The 17,528-nt window shown below is 47.6% G+C and overlaps 1 protein-coding gene across 2 annotated transcripts in view; it reads left to right on the forward strand.

Annotated features, from left to right (window-relative positions):
- The first annotated feature begins 516 nt into the window (after nucleotides 1-516).
- The window catches only part of Igf1r (insulin like growth factor 1 receptor), a 282,230-nt gene continuing 265,218 nt past the window's right edge, over nucleotides 517-17,528 (forward strand). Inside the window, exon 1 of one of the 2 annotated variants that reach the window (XM_031386969.1) lies at nucleotides 517-1,218. In XM_031386969.1, the coding sequence (XP_031242829.1) occupies nucleotides 1,125-1,218 (94 nt within the window). In that variant the 5' untranslated portion in view covers nucleotides 517-1,124. The remainder of the gene's footprint in view (nucleotides 1,219-17,528) is intronic. The other variant, XM_031386970.1, reaches the window with a different exon arrangement.

A 17,528-nucleotide genomic window follows, 5' to 3' on the forward strand; every position in this document is an offset into this window, starting at 1 on the left:
TGCGATCCCGAACTCCGGCTCTTGGCGCTTGCCGAATCCGGGCCCGGCCTTCGGCGCGCCGGGACTGCGGCTGTAGCCGCTTGGAGTGTGCGCGCGGGCACGTGTGCGCGGCCCCGAGCGCGCGCGCGCAGAGCCCCCAGTGTGTGGCGGCGGCGGCGGCGGCGGCGGCGCGGTGAGGCTGAGGTTCTTGTTTACCAGCATTAACTCCGCTGAGCGGAAAAAAAAAAAAAAAAAAAAAAAGGAGGAGGGGGGGTGAACTGAGGAGGAGCGAGCGCACCGGGCGAACTCGAGAGAGGCGAGCGACAGGGAAGCTGCCAGCGAGCCTGTCCCGGCGCGCCCGGCGCTCGCAGACCCCTCGGCCCCGCTCCCCGGACCCTCCACGCCTCTCCCGTGCCTGCGAGAGCTCCACGGCGCGCGGCGTGCTCGGCTTTGACCTTCAGAGAGCCGGAGCCCCCGCGCACCGAGTCGGCGACGGGCGGGGGCCGACGCGGGGCGGCGAGAGCGCTGAGCGCTGCGCGGCCGCCGCTTTGTGTGTGTCCTGGATTTGGGAAGGAGCTCGCGGCGGCGGCGCTGAGGGAGGAGGCGGCGGCGAGCGGAGCCCAGAGGAGGAGGAGGAGGAGCCGGAGGAGGGGGAACCGCTCATTCATTTCCACTCCGCATTTCTGCCCCTCGCCGGCCTCGCCCGCGCCTGGGACTTCGGACCAGTCTCGCCAACTGCCTCGAGCTCTCCCGCCGCGTAGGCTCAGGTGGTCGTTCCCTCTGGGGATCGGGGGGGCGTTTGTCCTCGCCTGCGGCGATTCGGGCTTTGCTCCTCTTTCTGTACAGTTTTTCCTCCCTCTTCTGCATCTCTGGGTTTGCAAATGGAGGCCGACGACGCCGACAGCCCGCCCCGGCGCGCCCCGGCTTCCCGACTCCGCCGCCCCGTGGGCCGCTGCTGCTGCCGGCGTTGAGGGGCCGCCCCGCGCCACCCTCCTTGTCCACGCCGCTTTCCGTGGATCGTCGCCTGCGCTCTTGTTTTTGGACGAGAGTGAGGACTGAGTTGGAGACTTTTTTTTTCTTTTTTCTTTTCTTTTCTTTTTTTTTTCTTTTTTTGAGAAAAGGGAATTTCGTCCCAAATAAAAGGAATGAAGTCTGGCTCCGGAGGAGGGTCCCCGACCTCGCTGTGGGGGCTCGTGTTTCTCTCCGCCGCGCTCTCGCTCTGGCCGACGAGTGGAGAAAGTGAGTATTTGCCCGCCGCTCGCGGCCACTGCGGGAACTTTTCCTCCGAGGGGCTGCGCCCTGTTTGGGAAAACCCAGTTGCCACGGGCGCAGCTGTCGGACTCCGGGGCTCGGGAGTGGAGGGTGGGGCTCTCCCGGAAGGCCAGAGTGGAGCGGGGCCCGAGTTCATGGCTTAGGAGCTCCTAGAGCTATAGCTCAGCGCATCTGCGCGCGGGAAGGGCCTCTGGGCTTTCTCTTTCGCTGTCCCAGGAGCGCTGTCCCGCACGCGGCCTGGTGGGTGGGCAGTGCCTTCTCCTTGGCGGGTCAAGGCAGCCCTCGCGTGGGCACTTGGTGGGAAAGTTGGCGTCTGGATGGCTTGGGTAGCCCCGCTACTCTCGCCTCCCCCCTCCTGGGCCTTCCACTTGGCACTCCAGCGCCCATCCCGCGCAGCGCTCCATGACAGCACCCTTGGAGGTTCCACGGGTGGCTGCTGGGGCCGACCTAGTGCTTCGTGGCGGCGAGCGGGAGCCTCCTGCTCCGCGGGGTGCAAGTTGTCCTTGAGGGGGAGATAAGGGATGGGGAAGCCTCGCGGCCCCAGGACACGTTTCCAAACTTCACAGCGCAGCCTATCACCCAACTTGTTGGGCTCATAGGCCCCTCGGGCTCTTGGCCTTTCGCATCTCTGGAGCCTGTGGGCGTCTAATCCCCACCTCCCCCAAGGCTTGATAACTTGGGTTGTCCAGTCTGGCCTTGGGGTGCAGGGTGTGTCCCCCAGCTTCCTCTAGGGAAGTGTGAGCTTGGGACTTTCTGCAGACTCCTTGGCGAGGGTGGGGGTGGGCGCTTGGATGATCCCCAGCTTAGGAGCTCTCAGTTTCTACCCAGCTCTGTACACTTTTTTTTTCTCCCAGAAGTGTCTTAGTAAGAGGAGATAGGGACATCCACCCATGTACAGAGTCGACGTGCTTTCCCACACACGTGCTCTCAGCGCGGATTTAGGTGCATCCACAACCACAGGACCACGAGGGGATAGCTGGACTCCTGGCCTGGGCGAGAGATGTCGTGTGCTGCGCCGGGATCTGTAGTGTATTAGTGGACGGGTGGTTGTTTTGTTTTGCGAGCGCAGAGCCCTAGCCTTGGTTTTGTTGTGGCCAAAGTTGTGTTGCACTGCCAACCCCCCGCCCCGCACTTCCTTTGTACATACTTAATAAGCAGTATCGCTCCATGCTCGCTATCGCTTGCAATCTGATAGCTTTTGTTTTGGTGGTGTCGGGTAGGAGTAGGTGGTGGTGGGGGGTGTCTCTGGGAATAAGACCTCTCCACAGTGTATGCGGGCAGCAGCAGCAGCAGGAGGAGGAGGAGGGGGTTTTGTTCTCGAGAAAAACAGAGTGGCATACTGGTACTTTAGAGATGGTAGAGTAATTTGAACGCGATTAAAAGTTTAAATGCAGTCTCCGAGTTGGGGCTGGGGAAGTGAGGGCGTGTGGATGAGTAATGTTTGCAGAATGTATGCAGGTGGTGCCTATTAACTTCGAAAAATCACGACCTAGCCTTGAGGAGTTAGCTAGGGGGGAGACGATGGAGGCTGCGAGGGGCGTGTGGCCCCACCACTGCGGTAGTTCTCAAAGGCTGTTTCTATAAACAAACCCTTGAGCCTCTTTTAAGAAATAATCTACGATAGAGTCGGAGCAGGACTTTAAAGAACTATAGCTCCAGTAAGCCTAAAGTAAGACGCAGACTAGGGCCGATGCCACAAATCTGGGCGCTCCTGTCCTTTGTTTTCTAAACTTTGAGCACACTGCATTGGGCGAAAGGCGGTTAGATGGTGTTTGGGGGCAGGGAAGATTTCTAGCCTTTAAGGTCTAAATATGGTTTAGAAGACGCTAGGAACGAGTCCATTTTCCTATGGCATCTTATTGTACTGTGTACTTCTCTACTTTTGTTATTTAACAGTAGAAGTTTCTGAAATGCAAAGTAGCAGCGATGGCCTTGCTTCTTGGGGCAGGACGCAGGCATCTGAAACAGGATGGGGCTAGGGTCTTCGTGAAGGATATTCTTTGTCCAGACCGGGGGCCGGGGGGGGGCAGCAGGAGAAGGGTATTCTAATGTGTTGTTTTTAATCCTGTGAGGACCAAACTCTTCCGGAGAGGCTTCTTTTATGATGGTCAATTCCTTAAAGTATGATGGACAACCTGAAAGCACTCTGGATCCTGGTTAGGGCCTGCTGAAGTTCTGTCTGGTTATCTGCCCTTCCCTCCTCTTAACAGCTGAAGGGTTAAGTTTTAGCCCAAAAGGTGCTAAACCACAGAACTGAGGAGTGAGTCTCTGGGTGCCAGCAGAGGCAGTCCTCGAGCCATACAGGTCTTAGGTTTAAGGAATGGTGATTCTCTGGAGTGTGACCTCCGTGGATGTGTTTTCATCTTTGACTTGGCACTGTAGAAGTTTCTTGAAGAAAGGCAACCCTGCAGACATGTTTGTTTTGTAGCAGGAGAATGAGCAGACTACGCAAGGGACTTTAGTTATGAGCGGCAGCCAGATAATGTAGGGCCGCTTTCTGTTTTGAAAATCAACATGCATTTGAGAGTTATTGTGGTTGTCTCCTAAAAAGGATTGAGTCATCCTTCTTTCTGCCGAGGGCACGGTAAAATCCTATTGTCGGAGGAACGGAGGTATGTGCAACGGTGGTGCTTGAAGAAGTTAGTGCTTTATTACCTACCAGAAGGAGAACCCAGAATAAGAACTTTTGAAAGAACCTGACTAGCAAATTATAGTTTAGGCTTTTCTGCAGGGAAATAGCAAGTCAACTATACTTTGTGGAGAGGCAGACTGGGGGGGGTGTGTGTGTCAGGGCTTGAAGTTTAAAAGGTCATATATTTGAATTGTCAAAAGGATTAGAAAAGACCATCTCTGTGAGAGATCCAAGGGTTGAACATCGGGGCGCTTAAAATATTGCAAATAGAGAAAATAAGTTATAAACTGCCAAATCTTGTATCATTCCACTTATGTGAAATGTTCAGCCAATCCATAAAGATAGGCAGATTGCTCACCAGGAACTGGGGGAGGGTGTGCTGGGGAGTGATTGATTGTTAAGGGGTCCAGGATTTGAGGGTGGGGGGGTTGATAAAAATGTTTTAGCCTCAGTTTGTGGTGATGGTTGTACAAACTCTGAATATACTCAAAAACATTGGGTTGTATGGTTGCAAACAGTGATTCTCAGGGTATGGGAATAACATCTGAACCTTTTTTTTTTTAAAAAAATTTTTTTTTCCAAAGATTGAGAAGAATGCATTATGCCACCTAAGCCTTAAGATCTGACTAAGATTATTCAGTAAACATAAGTGCAGGTTGGAGGTGGTCTCCCCTCCCCCCCTAAATTCATGAGGTTTTAAGATCCATAAATCCCTGCAGTCCAACAGATTGGTAATTGAAGCTGTAACAGCGGGGATTGGCTGCCAGGCAAGAAGCAGACTAGCAGAGGAAAAGGAATCCTGCTCTTCCTTAGTTTGGTAACTGAGGGATTGAGTCAAAAGGGACAACATACAAATGCTAAGGTATGTGAAGGTGTGCCAGTAACAACCCTCATACACAACCTGTAGGGCTTAGGAGCCTAGGCCAGGGGCCTGTCTATAGCTACAGTTTTCCAATAGAGAAATAATGTGTCGTTTGCAGCAGGGAAAGGAATTCTTCCCTCCTGTATTAACTTCAAGTGGTACTAACGCAGAGGAACTGCTCACTTTAGGGCAGTGGTGAGACTTTTCCTTTTCTTTCTTTCTTTTTTTTTTGTAATTTAAAAGTTTTATTTCTTAAAGACTCCGGAATCTGAGTAGGTGGATCTTGGTTGGTTACGGTTGTTGTTTAGGAGCCTATAGCCTTAAAAGTTTTTTTTTTTTTTTTAAGGAAAAAAGTTAAAATTTCTTAGAAATTTTAGGAATACAGTCAGGTGGTTTTATTTTCAAACTGATGTGCCTTTAAATGTACTTTGCCTTTTCCATAGGAACAGACCTAGAAAGTAATGTTTATTAGGTTTTTGGTCTTTGTCTCAAGGTCATTTATTGGTGAAAATATTTCCTGCTCTTGTTATGGTTGCAAGGTAGGTTAGTAATAAGCATCAGTGGGCATCATCTTCACTCCTTGTTGGTCTGTCCACCTGTCCATCTGTCCTTCCTTTTTCCTCATGGACCCCTCAGAGTACTTTAGTTTTCCTTTTAATCTGGTTTTATTTGGTTTGTAAGAATGCACTTCCAGCGGCTGAATCTAGCCAGCAGTTAGTGAATAACTGTGTGAAAGCTGAAGTCAATGCTAGGTGGAGCATTCACCAAGAGAGAAAGGACTCCCCTGGCGCCTTTGGGGCACTCTTCCATGTATTTGCATGAAAGCCCCTTTAAAAACCCAGTACTCTACTGTAGGCTTAGCTGGTCTGGTGTGTAGCCAGTGCTACACTGTTCTTACCCTCTCTCAGACTCCTTCATATTGGAATTTCACCACAGACCATGGCCTACGGATATCTGTCCATCTAATCAGGTGTCTTTGTAACATTGGTGTGACAGTCATGGTTAACACTGCGTATGTAGTGTCATGCTGGGTGTACTCATAGATCTGTAACCCTGGGCAGGGGGAATCACCAGTTTGAGGGCAGCCTGTGCTAAAGAGTGAAACCCTGTCTCAAAAATCAAAACAACCACCCCCAGGGATGTTCATAACTGTTGCCTGGCTTGGAAGGTGGGACCAGTTTCAGAGGTGTTTTCCATGTATACATTGCTTATACAGTTTTGAGATAGTCATTAGGAAGTGTTCGGAATTCTAAATCTTTTATAATTTAAAGTGAGTGGAGTTTTTCTTAAGTATGGCGGTGTGTGTAAGAATGAGACGGAGAGGCAATTATACCTTTAAAAGATTTTTGTTATTTTAATCATAAAGCACACAAGACCGGTTTTTCTCTGGGTTGTGATTTTCTCCGACTTGTTTTCAAGACTCATTTAAAACTCAAACTCTAGTTCGTGGAAGAGGTATTTGTGCCCAGAGGCCAGCTTGCTTTGAACTGCTTTTCTTAGCCAATGTATGACAGGTGCTATCTGAGCCCCAGAAATGAGCTCCTTTTCAGTTGTACTAAGTATGCAATACTTCCACACGTGCTGTGGCCACGGCTCTTGACTTCTCCGTCTGAGACGTCTGATGCACTTGAAAGACAGCAGGCTGTGTGGTGGATGATGGACTTGGAGCTTCCTGTAAATAGTGTTTGGCAGCAGGTCGGCAAGAGGAAGTTTCCCAGCTCCTTATAAAGATGTTGATTTGGGACGGGCACAATCCTAGTGTTCTGTGATGCTGAGATCTGTGGACATTGAGGAGAACATGGCCGATGTCCAATATTTGTAAAGATTAAAGATTAAAATGTGTACATGTGCCCTATCTCAATCCCCTTACCCCATGGGTCTGATTTGTTCAGAGAAGAGGGCATGGGCTTGTGTAAAATGTTTAGTAAACAAGGATCTTTAAAAACAAGTTAGTTCTCTATCTTAGCAGGTGCAGACATGATGAAGTCTGTCTCTTTTCTTAAGTTGTTTGGAATTCTTTAACTGAAAATGCTAGTATCTTTGGTTTGGTGACTTTGGATTTCTCCAGATGGATGCCATGTATCTGTACTCATACTTAATATTTCTACGTATTTCCTTTTCATGTATGCCAGTTTTACTTATGCTTTATTAACGTGATGGGGTTTAGAGCCCTAAGGTTGGTCTATGTCTCTGCTTGAGTGAGAATTCATCACTCTCTTCCTTAAATTCACACTGGGTACTCACAAGGCTCCATTCTCTAGGTTAGAAATGCTGATACCATAATGAGTCTTACCATCAGTTTTTCAGAGTATGAGTTGAACCACAGAAATCACGGCTATGTTTGTATAAAGAACTAAGAAGCTAGTGAGCAAGTCTTTAATTTTTCTTTCTTTCTTTTGGGTCACAGACTATAAGGATTTATAAATTCACAGATTGCTATTCAGGCATTACTCGAACAGAACAAAAAAAAGAATATGGTGTCTTTTATGATGAGTGATGAACAGCTGGGGTCTGTGGCGACTTCCACAGATAACGATGCTGCTATTTGGTTTTATATTTATCTTCAACTTGGTTACTGCTGGTATGGGATGTGTTCTTGAGGCTTAGGGAGTATCCCTCCTGTATTTCCTGGTAGGCTTGACACAATTTCTCACGGAGTATCTGGTGGCCTGCTAGAGAAGAAGAATGTGGCCATGTTGGAAGTATGTATTGCAGAGAGAAGAATGCCTGTCTCATATTGTTTACTTTGCAATGGAGTGACAGAAACGACTTTGGAAAAAGTCGGAGTTTGCTTTCTTGTTTTTTTGTTTTTCTCTAGAGATGGTCTTGTTGTGTAGCCCACACTGGTCTTGAACTTGATTCACCCTTGCCTCAGTGTTTGAGTACAGGGGTCATTCATAGGCTTGTACCACCACACTTGGCTAGACACTTTCTGAAGCGTTTTTAGAAAGGAGTTTATCATTATTACAGAAAAGCTGTAGTAGGAGCTGGTAGTAGGAGCTGGAAACTTCAAACTTTATTTTTTTATTTCACACCTCACTGGAAGAGTTACACAACACCAGCTCTTCACAGTTGCGCATGTGCATCTAGATGTGTATGCTTGTCCAGATGTGCATGTGTGCCCTCCTCCATCTGCATTGACTGACTTACTGACTGATTGAGGTACACAGCTCTTGGACTTCTGTACACTTAAACTTGACAGTTTCCTTTTAAACATGGGTACTTCCTTTAAGCTGGCTTTGGAGTTGTCATTTTTAAAATTAATCTTTATGTGGGTAACACATGTCTTATGGTATCGAAGCCTAAATATTTTATAGATCAGAACTCGAAAGTTCCTGAGGTATTTTATTTTGCATGTTTGCTTTTGCTTATCTATAAGTTAATTATTGGGGGTGTGTCAGATTGAGTAAATGAGACACTTACTGTAAGGCACAGAAGCCTGATGATAATTAGATAGCATTGAGATAACATACAGGAATTTTTCTCCTAATTTGAATTATTTTAGTAACCTTTGATAACTAGCTGAAAGAAATAGGAAGCATCTGTACAGATTTCAGGTGTCCATCCATCCGGTTGACCGAAGTTTGAAGAGAACATTCTGAGTCGCTAGCTGTCCACTCCGTTTACACAGTGAGTGAAGCCTTCATTAGTTGTATCCATGTCTGTCTGTGTCTTGTAGTGTTTATTCTCTCCATCAGTTTTCCCTGGGCATCATTGTACTGAGGTAATACACACAGGCTCCCAGGCTTGAAGGGAAGCCCCGCTGATGGTTCTGCTGCCCACTTTTGAGCGTTAATGGCTTCATGGTGTCTGTGGAGCCACAGTGTAGAAGAACTGAATCCTAGGAACTTACTTTGTTAAGAGTGGCCTTTCTCGGTTGGGTGCTGTATTTCACCATTTCTTCTGACACGCTCACCAGTGAGCTTTTCAAACACCAAGACTGGCTTGGATGGAAAGTCTAGTTAACCTCAGCTCTGCATCCTGCCCTTTTCTGAAGAGAGTGGTTAATTGAATGTTTCCTCTCAACTTCACTGAGTCACTTGAAGTCACGCAGATTTGCCTGTTTCTGGCTCCACCCCCATCCAGTCCAGACCTGCATCCCAACCCTTTGAGTAGACAGGACATACTTAGCTAGCCTTTGAGATAGTTTTCAGTGCCATAAAGATTCCTGGGCTTGCTTTGCTCGCCAACCCTATGTCCTCACTGTGTACCACAGTAGAGTCCCCATTCTTAATGTGAAGTCCAAGGCTCCTCGTATTGAGCTATAATAGATCCTTATAAAGACCTTGCTGTCAGGATCCGGGGTGAGCCCCAGAATTCTGCATGAGTGGGCTCTGGTGATCCCCAACTCAGGCTTTTGCTGTCTTTCTGTGGCTTGACATGAATTCCACCTTAGTCTTCTGCCCCTCTCCCTACAATGGACATTGGAAAATGCTACTCTAGAGCAATGGAAGGTCACGTGGGTCTAGATTCCTTTTGGCTATCCATCAGTTCTTTGATAATAAAACATGCCACTTAACTTTTCTGAGTTTGAACAAATAGGCGGAGACTCAGGATGACTGTGAAAGATGTTTCTCCTTGTCTCAGTAAACGGCAAAATAAAATTATCTTCTATATTTAGAAAACTAAATTCAGGAGAATTTGGGGGAGGAAATGTGGTTTTAAATTTTCATTACTTTTTTTGAGTGTGTGTGTGAGTGTGTGTGTGTGTGTGTGTGTGTGTGTGTGGATTGTCCAGTTTTGGATGTTAGTACTGTAAAGTTGGGCCAGTTGGGTAGGCTGTCAGTCAACTCCACCCCCCTTGGTGTTCTGACTGCTTCCTTCTCCTTCCTGTGAGGCTGTTAGCATCTCCCTAACCGCACAGCTCTGACTTTCCCCTTCCTCCCTTTGAGTTCAGACACCACCGGGGTGCATCGATAGTGATGAGTCCCTCGATAGTGATGAGTCCCTCGGCCTGCTGACAGAGGAGTGGAGAGGGAGGGAGGCTGCTTTGAGCGTCAGTTCTTCAGCAGCACAGATTAATCTTGTGGCATTGTTTCCTCTGTGAAATGGGATTCTGCTAGAATTCATCCTGTATTTTTTTATTACGCTCAATGAATTAATACTCTTGTCACGTGCTTTTAGGTGAACCCTTGGGCTCGAGCTGCTTCTTCCTTGAAGAGGTGCCTTCATCCAGTAGAGATTCTCTTTGATAGTACTGGGGTTACAGGGCACACCTCCTGCTTTCTACCCTTAACTGTGTGTAGTAACTACATTTTCTGTAATAGAACTTTTCTTAGCGAAGGTGCTTCATAAGGTTGAGTTCTGCTTATAAAAAAAGTTGTCAGGTTGGTGAAATAGCTCCGGTGAAGGGCGATTGCTGTCAAGCCTGAGAGACCAGAGTTTAATCCCTGGGACTCATGGTGGGAGGGAGAACCAACTCTCAAACATAGCCTTCCCACTTCCACAGGTACTCTGTGGCATGCCCCGCCCCCAGCAAATAAATACAGGAAATAAAAGGTACAGGCCTTTAATCCCAGCGCGTGGTAGGCAGAGGCAGAGGCAGGTGAATCTCATTGAGTTTAAGACCAGCCTACATATATAGTGAGTTCTGGGCTAGCCTATACTACACAGTAAGCCCTTGTCTCAAAAACAAAATAAAAAACAGAACAAAAACATTAACCCCTTCTAGGTTCTTTCATTTTATTTTTTGCCCCATAAGCGTAGCCAGCTCCACTCAGGTCCATCTTGCAGTTGTTTGTCTTAGTTTCTTCCTCAATCCTTTCTCTTGTTGCCAGGGTCTTAGAACGAGTCCAGTCTGCACTTTGTCCGCCTCACCAATGCGAAGTCGCCATCTAGCGGCCACATTGGGAATTCAGCCACCTCCCTGGCTGAAGTAGGTGTTGTCCAGTGGAGGAAGAGAACCAATCCCCTCAAAATTCCTCAGCTTTTCCCTGCTGATGGTGACTGAGAAATGGTTGCAAGAAAATGTGGGTACCTCAGGGTTCATTAGAGATCGCCGGGCTGTGGTTTAGGATACAGCTTTGTTCCACTGTTCAGTGAGCAACTCAGAGAAGCAAATGTATTCTGAAATGATGGACCCACAGAGTGTCTTAACAGTCCTAAAAGTACCCAACCCCCGTGCCATGAAACCTTTATAGGTGTGAAGTTTTAAAATATCTCTTATGAGAGATTAAAAAAACAATACTGCTGGGACCAGCAAGATGGCTCGACCAACAAGATGGCTCGGCCAGTAAAGGAGCTTGCTGCCAAGTTGGTGCCTCTGAGTTCAGTCCCCGGGACTCAGCACAGTAGGAGAATAGAACTGATTCCTGCAAGTTGTCCTGTGACCTCCATATCTGTGTCGTGACACTTGCACGCCCCTCCCTGATAAATGTAATTAAAACATTTTGAAAAGGCTACCAATTCATTTCAAATGGCATATTCATGTAGCAAGGTCTGTCTTTGACCGCTCTGCTTAAATATGTAGTAACACTCCAAATTTCACTCTTAGGTGTGTCTCCTTGGGCTGCTTCATGTAGTTAAAATGTCTCCCCAATAGTCCTGATAGCAGAAAATCACAATCAGCTCCATTACTGATGGTGTTCAGTCCGGAGCTGGTTGCACTTTGTCGGATTTTTTTTGTTTTTTGGTCCTCAGAGCTTATTGATAATTTCTCAATCTAGTCTCCCATTTCCTCAGTGACACTGTATCTAGTGGGCACGTTCCTCCATGGTGGCTTTTTGTTATTTAATTTTAACTGGGAGATCATTTGCTGGGCTGAGAGAGGACTTTAGCGTGTTTTCTGTCCAGACATTTCAGGCAACTCTACCTGTTCTTCTTAAGCAGGCCCTGACTGTAGCCAGACATTTGAACACACTTGATTTTCACTGCCCTAAATTGATTCAGAGCACAGTATATACTAAATATTCAATAAGTGTGTGTTCTGTAATAAAAGTTTGCTCTGCTAAGATGTGCAAGAATAATTAAATAATTTACGAGTTTGTTCCCTGTGCCTGGGGTAGCCATATTATGATATTCCTTTAAGAGTCAGCCAACAGTTGGTTGTACATCTCTGACGTTTTACACGTGATGCACTGATCCTGTTCTTCCCTACTACAGGGGAGGGGATAGTTTCTCCACTACCTTTGAATACCAGGAAGTAGTCCAATGTTTGGTGTGCAGGGGAGCTCAGGAAATGATGGACTTCTTAAAGGGACCTCCTTTAGGCCATTCACTTGGATGCATGTACTGTTCATTTACAGTGAAGGTCTTCTTATCTCATCCTTGCCATAGTACCTTTGCCCTTAGTACCATAGTAGACTGTTTTGTTTTGTTTTTGTTTTGTTTTGTTTTTCAAGACAGGTTTCTCTATGTAACCCTGGCTGTCCTGGAACTCACTCTGTAGAGCAGGCTGGCCTGGAACTCAGAAATCCACTTGCCTCTGCCTCCCAAGTGCTGGGATTAAAGGTGTGTGCCACCACTGCCTGGCCCTTGGAGACGTTTTTATCACACCAGTCACTACATAGCACTTAGATGCAGTAGGTCTTTGGTTCCAAGAAGTGGGCGTATAAACTTGAGAAAGGCCATTTGCAAATCTAGTCTTGTATCCCTGAGACAGGTGACCATGCTCCTTAAGCTGCTTATGGATGAGAAGAAACGAATACTTCGCTATTACCAAGTCCTTGTAATGGTAGTGTGCATTGAGCCGACAGGCAGCCAGCTGCCTGATGAATGGTTGCTGCCTTCAGGTTGGCTGTGACTGCGTGTTGTCTCTAGTGGAGCCTGAGAGCTGGGCTTCCCTGGGCTGCTGCTGATGGTGTTCCTTGTCCTTCAGGAGTGACCCTGGGGGCCTGGAAGCGTTGTTGCACTTTTCCAGCCTTTGGATCCCAAAACCAACCAGAGAAGGATAGATTCCTGGGGAGGTTTGTTTGGACCCTTGCAGAAACTTGTGGACAGAAGTTTGCATCTGTTTCTTGTGGTTGTTTCTTGTTGTTTTCTTGATGAGACCAGCAAAAAGTTGCCTTGCATCCCAGTAGGCACAGTAAGTAGCTAGGCCTTAGACTCTTGTCCTTTAAGTCCCTGACGTGTCCTGTCAGAGTTTATGATAGAGGTAGTGGGGAGGTGAGGTCTGCTTCCTCTATGGAATTAAGTTTACTTCATCTAGGATGCTGTCAAGGGGACTCCTGAACTTACGACCCAGGAAGTCATTGCTAAAAGCTTGATGCTCCTGAGGAGACATTCAGAGTGGTCTGTTTCTTATAGGAATCATTGAATCTAGTATGTTTTATTTCAAATGTGGCCTATAGAAAAAGCATTTTTGAAAAATCACTGCTTCACCGCTGAGCTGAGTGGACGTGAGCTCACCCGCCTACCCTGCCTTTAGGGAAGCCGACTCTCCCCATGTACCTGGAGGCGGGCTAGAGAGGGAAGTATGGACCTTGGTACCCATCTGTAAATTGAAAAAGTGCCACTCTAGAAGGCACACCAAAGGGAATTAGCAGTAATGCTTCCAAGATGCCCAGCAGAAAGACAGTAGAAGACATCTAGCAAACGAATGTGTGGATTTTTCTCCTCCCACGTTGCTGTGGGGCCCTGGGGGAGTCCTGTCTTTTTGTCTTCCCAAGCAGCCCCTGGCAAAGTGGTGGAGGAGGGAAGCATTGTTATATTGGTTATTTTGGCTTAAACCTGAGGAGCTGAGATTAGAGAGATGGCTTAAGAGCACTGGAACTAGAACCCAGGTTCAATTCTCAGCACCCACATGACAGCTTACAACCACCTGTAACTAGCTGCAGAAGTCCAGTGCTGCCTTCTGACTTCTGTGGATGCTGCTTACACAAGGCATGCAGGTGCCTGTGCAGACAAGCACCCATACAAGTAAAATAATAATAAAAACTGGAGGAAGTGTGAGGTGTTTGGAAGCATGGTTCAAGGCCACATCCTCACCTGAGACATGGAAGTAAGAGCTTCGAAGTGGGGGGAGGGGGATACAAAGCCTTGTTTCTGTGTCAAGACTTAATAGCCTTTTCTCCCCCGCCCTGCCCCCAAAAGTTTGTTGTCCTCTTGGGAAAAATCAAGTACAGTGGGGCAGCCTTAGCTTGAAATTTGAAATGTTAGAGAATCCAGAACTTGCATCCATTGTCTCAGTGCTGAGGAAGTTTCCCTGATTTTAGAGCATTTTGGATTTTCAGATTAGGGCTACTTGTCACCGTCTATGCAAATCAAATATCCCCAGATCCAAACATCCAAACATCCCTATCTCTGAAGTACTTCTGGCCCCGACATTTCATACACTGTCAAGTAGTAATAGGAAGTTTATGTTCAGCACCAAATTATGGGTTCTGAGATCAAAAACAAAAACCCCAAACACACACACACACACACACACACACACACACACACACACACACACACACACCCCTACCTTTGGAGGTCCAGTCTTTGCTGAAGAGCTGAGGGAGCCTTAGTGTGCCACTAGTGTTTAATTCAGAGTGGTGAAGACAGCATCCTAGGAGGTGGGGGCAGGGGGGCAGCCTGCTCAGATGGAGTGGACGATGGGTGTGAGAACTAAGGGCACGGGATGGGGTCGACTGATGCTTGGAATATGGCAAACCTTGAAGCTTTTGGAGCCTGTGATCAGAGGAGTAAGAGCTTTCAGGAGGCTGCTGCAGGACTCCAGTACTGGAGACTGGTGATGGTATCGACAGGGAGGCACTGAGCATAGAGCCAGGGAGGGCCATGTCCTCTCTAGACCCAGGATCTGAGGAGCAGGAGCTCACTGCATAGTGACCTGGCTCTGTGGCATGCGAGTGGGGGTGGAGGGTGGGGGTGAGAGATGTGCTGGGAGGGAAGGTTGTATTGCTGGAGGAGTTAGTGAGATGTGAGACCCTGGGCCTAAAGTAGGGGACTGTGTAGAGTGTGGCCCTAGAATGGCTCTGGGTTGGCTGCAAGTCTGGGGTCAGCAGCACAAAGCAGGCCCTTAAGGAAGTACAGGATGAGGAACCTACTTCTAGTGGGGGCTTGAATTAGACGGCCTTCCAGAGACTGCAGGATTTACCTTTGGATTAAAACTGGTTTCAGGAAAGGGATGGTGGTGTTTGTGGTCAAAATGCTTCTTTTCTCCAAAAATAAGCATTCCAACTTTCCAAGAAGACACTCCCACAGTTGGTGGCTAGATGCTCCTCTCTGAGTTTTAGGGCCACCCAGGCTAAAGGAGGTTCTTGCTTACTTTAGGCTGTGTCAGGTGGGCCTGAGGCTGGCCCTGCTCTCTGCCATTACCATTGATCTTGGCTCCCAGTGGTTGAGACAAGCAAAGCAACTCCTTCTAGCCACATGGTGCCAGCCAACATGGTAGGATGATTTCCAGCCCTTGCCAATGTAGTGTCCCAGCCTGGGATGCTACCAGTGCCTTTTAACATTCACTCTTTTGTGACTTTGAATAGGTTGGGCACACTGTGATTCTTGATGAGAGCAATTGAGGGGCGTTAGCCCAGGAACAGAGCTCCCAGCTGCCTGCCTGGTCTGCAACTGGAACTGTTCATTTCATTTCCACTCACAACAAGTCTGAAAACGTGGTAACACACGAGGTGCCCTAGGAAGGTGGTATCATTTGGTCTGTGGGAGGTTCAGTGCATTCTGAAATTTAAGTCATTAAGTGACTCAGTCTCCACCCCCAAACCTCCCGCCGCCGCAAATTCAACAAAGTAGGCTTCAGACTGTTTCAGCCTGCTTGCTTCGTCCCCGGACTTGTTTGGTGGACTCTGTTTAATCCTGAGCCTAGAGGTATTGACTCAGAAGGCTGGAGGTAAGCTGTGTCCTGCTCCCCCTTGCTCCCCTCTTTCCTCATCTAGAAAACAGAAGGAAGCAGTGGTACCCACCTTCTAGGATTCTCACAAGTAATTTCCGAGTGATGCTGGACAAAGCCATTGAACTCTGCCCGTCCTGTCCTGTTATTTACGGTAGAGGGGATATACAGTAGAAGATATTTATGAGGAGGAAGGGGTGGGGAAGAGCACTCTCCTGGGTGTGCACTGGTCTTGCCTCTTAGCTGCACCTGTTGGTTTTGACCATGAAGGTTTCATACTCTGCCAATGGACAAAAACATTGATCCTCATCTGTCTGTCTGTCCATCTGTCCATCCTTCCTTCCTGCCCTTTCTGTCTTCTCATCCTTCTGCTGCCTTTGGGGTAGGGCTGAGGAATCTTCTAATACCCTTTAAAGAGGGCTCATGTGCCCTGCTCAAGGGGACAGAAATGAATGGCTGATGTGCCCTTTTCCCTTTTTCAAGGATGGGGTAGTAACTGGAGGTCACATAGCGCCTGGGTAAAAACCAGACCAAGGGGCCAAGTGTGGCTGCACACACCTTTAACCCCAGCATTTAGGAAGCAGTTTTTGTTGTTACTGTTGTTATTTAAAAAGCCAAGTCAGGGGTATGGGAGTAGGGTGGGGTTTTAAGTTCCCAGCCAAATTTAGGATACAGGATTTGAAGTGCAAAGATCAGAATGTTTAGGTGACTGGTAAGATTGGCTGAAGTTAAGGATGGGACAAGTTGAAATCCTTTGGTCCTTGTAGATCAAGGGCTTCCCATAGGGATAGGAGGAGTTCCCAGAGATGAGTCCAACAGTATGTGGAGAAGAAGAAAGCCTCAGTGGGACCCCGGACACATTGAACCTGGTAAGTGAGGTCTTGTAGATCAGCCTTCCTTGAATACAGGGCAGGGGCTTGCCTCTTATTATGCTCCTCCTAGGTTCTGCAGGGCCCCTTTCCTCAGGACCTGCATTCAAGCCTAGCCCTGCCTGGTGTGCTTGCTAGGTCTTTCCAGAGGAAAAGTGTGTTTTGAGCCTGAACCATTCATTCACCTTCACAAATCACAGTCAATAGTAATGGTACCGTTTACTTTTATAACCAAACATCTCTTCGGAGTTGGAGTGATTCCTTTGGTTTAAAGTTAATTCCTTGAGTTCAGTAAACCCCTGCAAAGATGTTAGATACCACTAGTCACTGATGGACTGAAGTCGGAGCCGCAGCTGATACTACTTCATACCTCTTACTATGAGGTTGTCAGAAAACCAGTCAGTAACAAGCATAGCATGTAGAAAGATTGGAGCTAAGAGCCTCGGCAGTGTAAATGGTGGACACTGGAACATGGTGAAGGCTCCTCCAAAGGTAAATGCAGAGTTGCCATGATACGGCTATTCCACTTCTGAGTATATGCCCCATAGTGTAAACAGCTATTTGTATACTGGTGTTCCTGTTAATGAATAGTGAGGTTTAAAAGCCAAGGTGAAGGCAGACCAAGGACCCATCCAGGCTGACTGAATACACAGAATGTGACATACGTACAATGGAATGCTGTTCAGACTTAGGCCGTGGATCTGTTTCAGGCTGTAGGGAAGATGAGTGTTGAATGTGGTATGTGAAGTTGAGTTTGTGTATATATACTTGAGTTGTATATATTTCACTATGTTTTTAAGAAAAAAAGCTGTCCATCACATTGAATAGTGACAACATACCATGTGGGCTGTGGATGAGACATTCCAGACCAGTGCCCCAGGAGGCCTCAGTGGAAGTGCAGGGGTACCTGGGGGAGCTGGGCAGCTCTGGGAAGCATCATGGGGCAGAGTCCTCCTTCCACAGCTGGTCACAGGACTGCAGACAACTTTTCCTCCCAAGGAAATCAAGTCCAGAGTCAAACGCTAGTGCTGTCTAGTGCTGCCGTCGTCACACATGAGGCTTATTGCTAATCAGCCATGTGACGTGTAATTGCTTTTTTATTTTCTCATTTTTCCAGAAGAGAATCTTGTT

This window comes from Mastomys coucha, unplaced genomic scaffold, assembly GCF_008632895.1.
Source record: "Mastomys coucha isolate ucsf_1 unplaced genomic scaffold, UCSF_Mcou_1 pScaffold21, whole genome shotgun sequence".
NCBI lineage: Eukaryota > Metazoa > Chordata > Mammalia > Rodentia > Muridae > Mastomys > Mastomys coucha.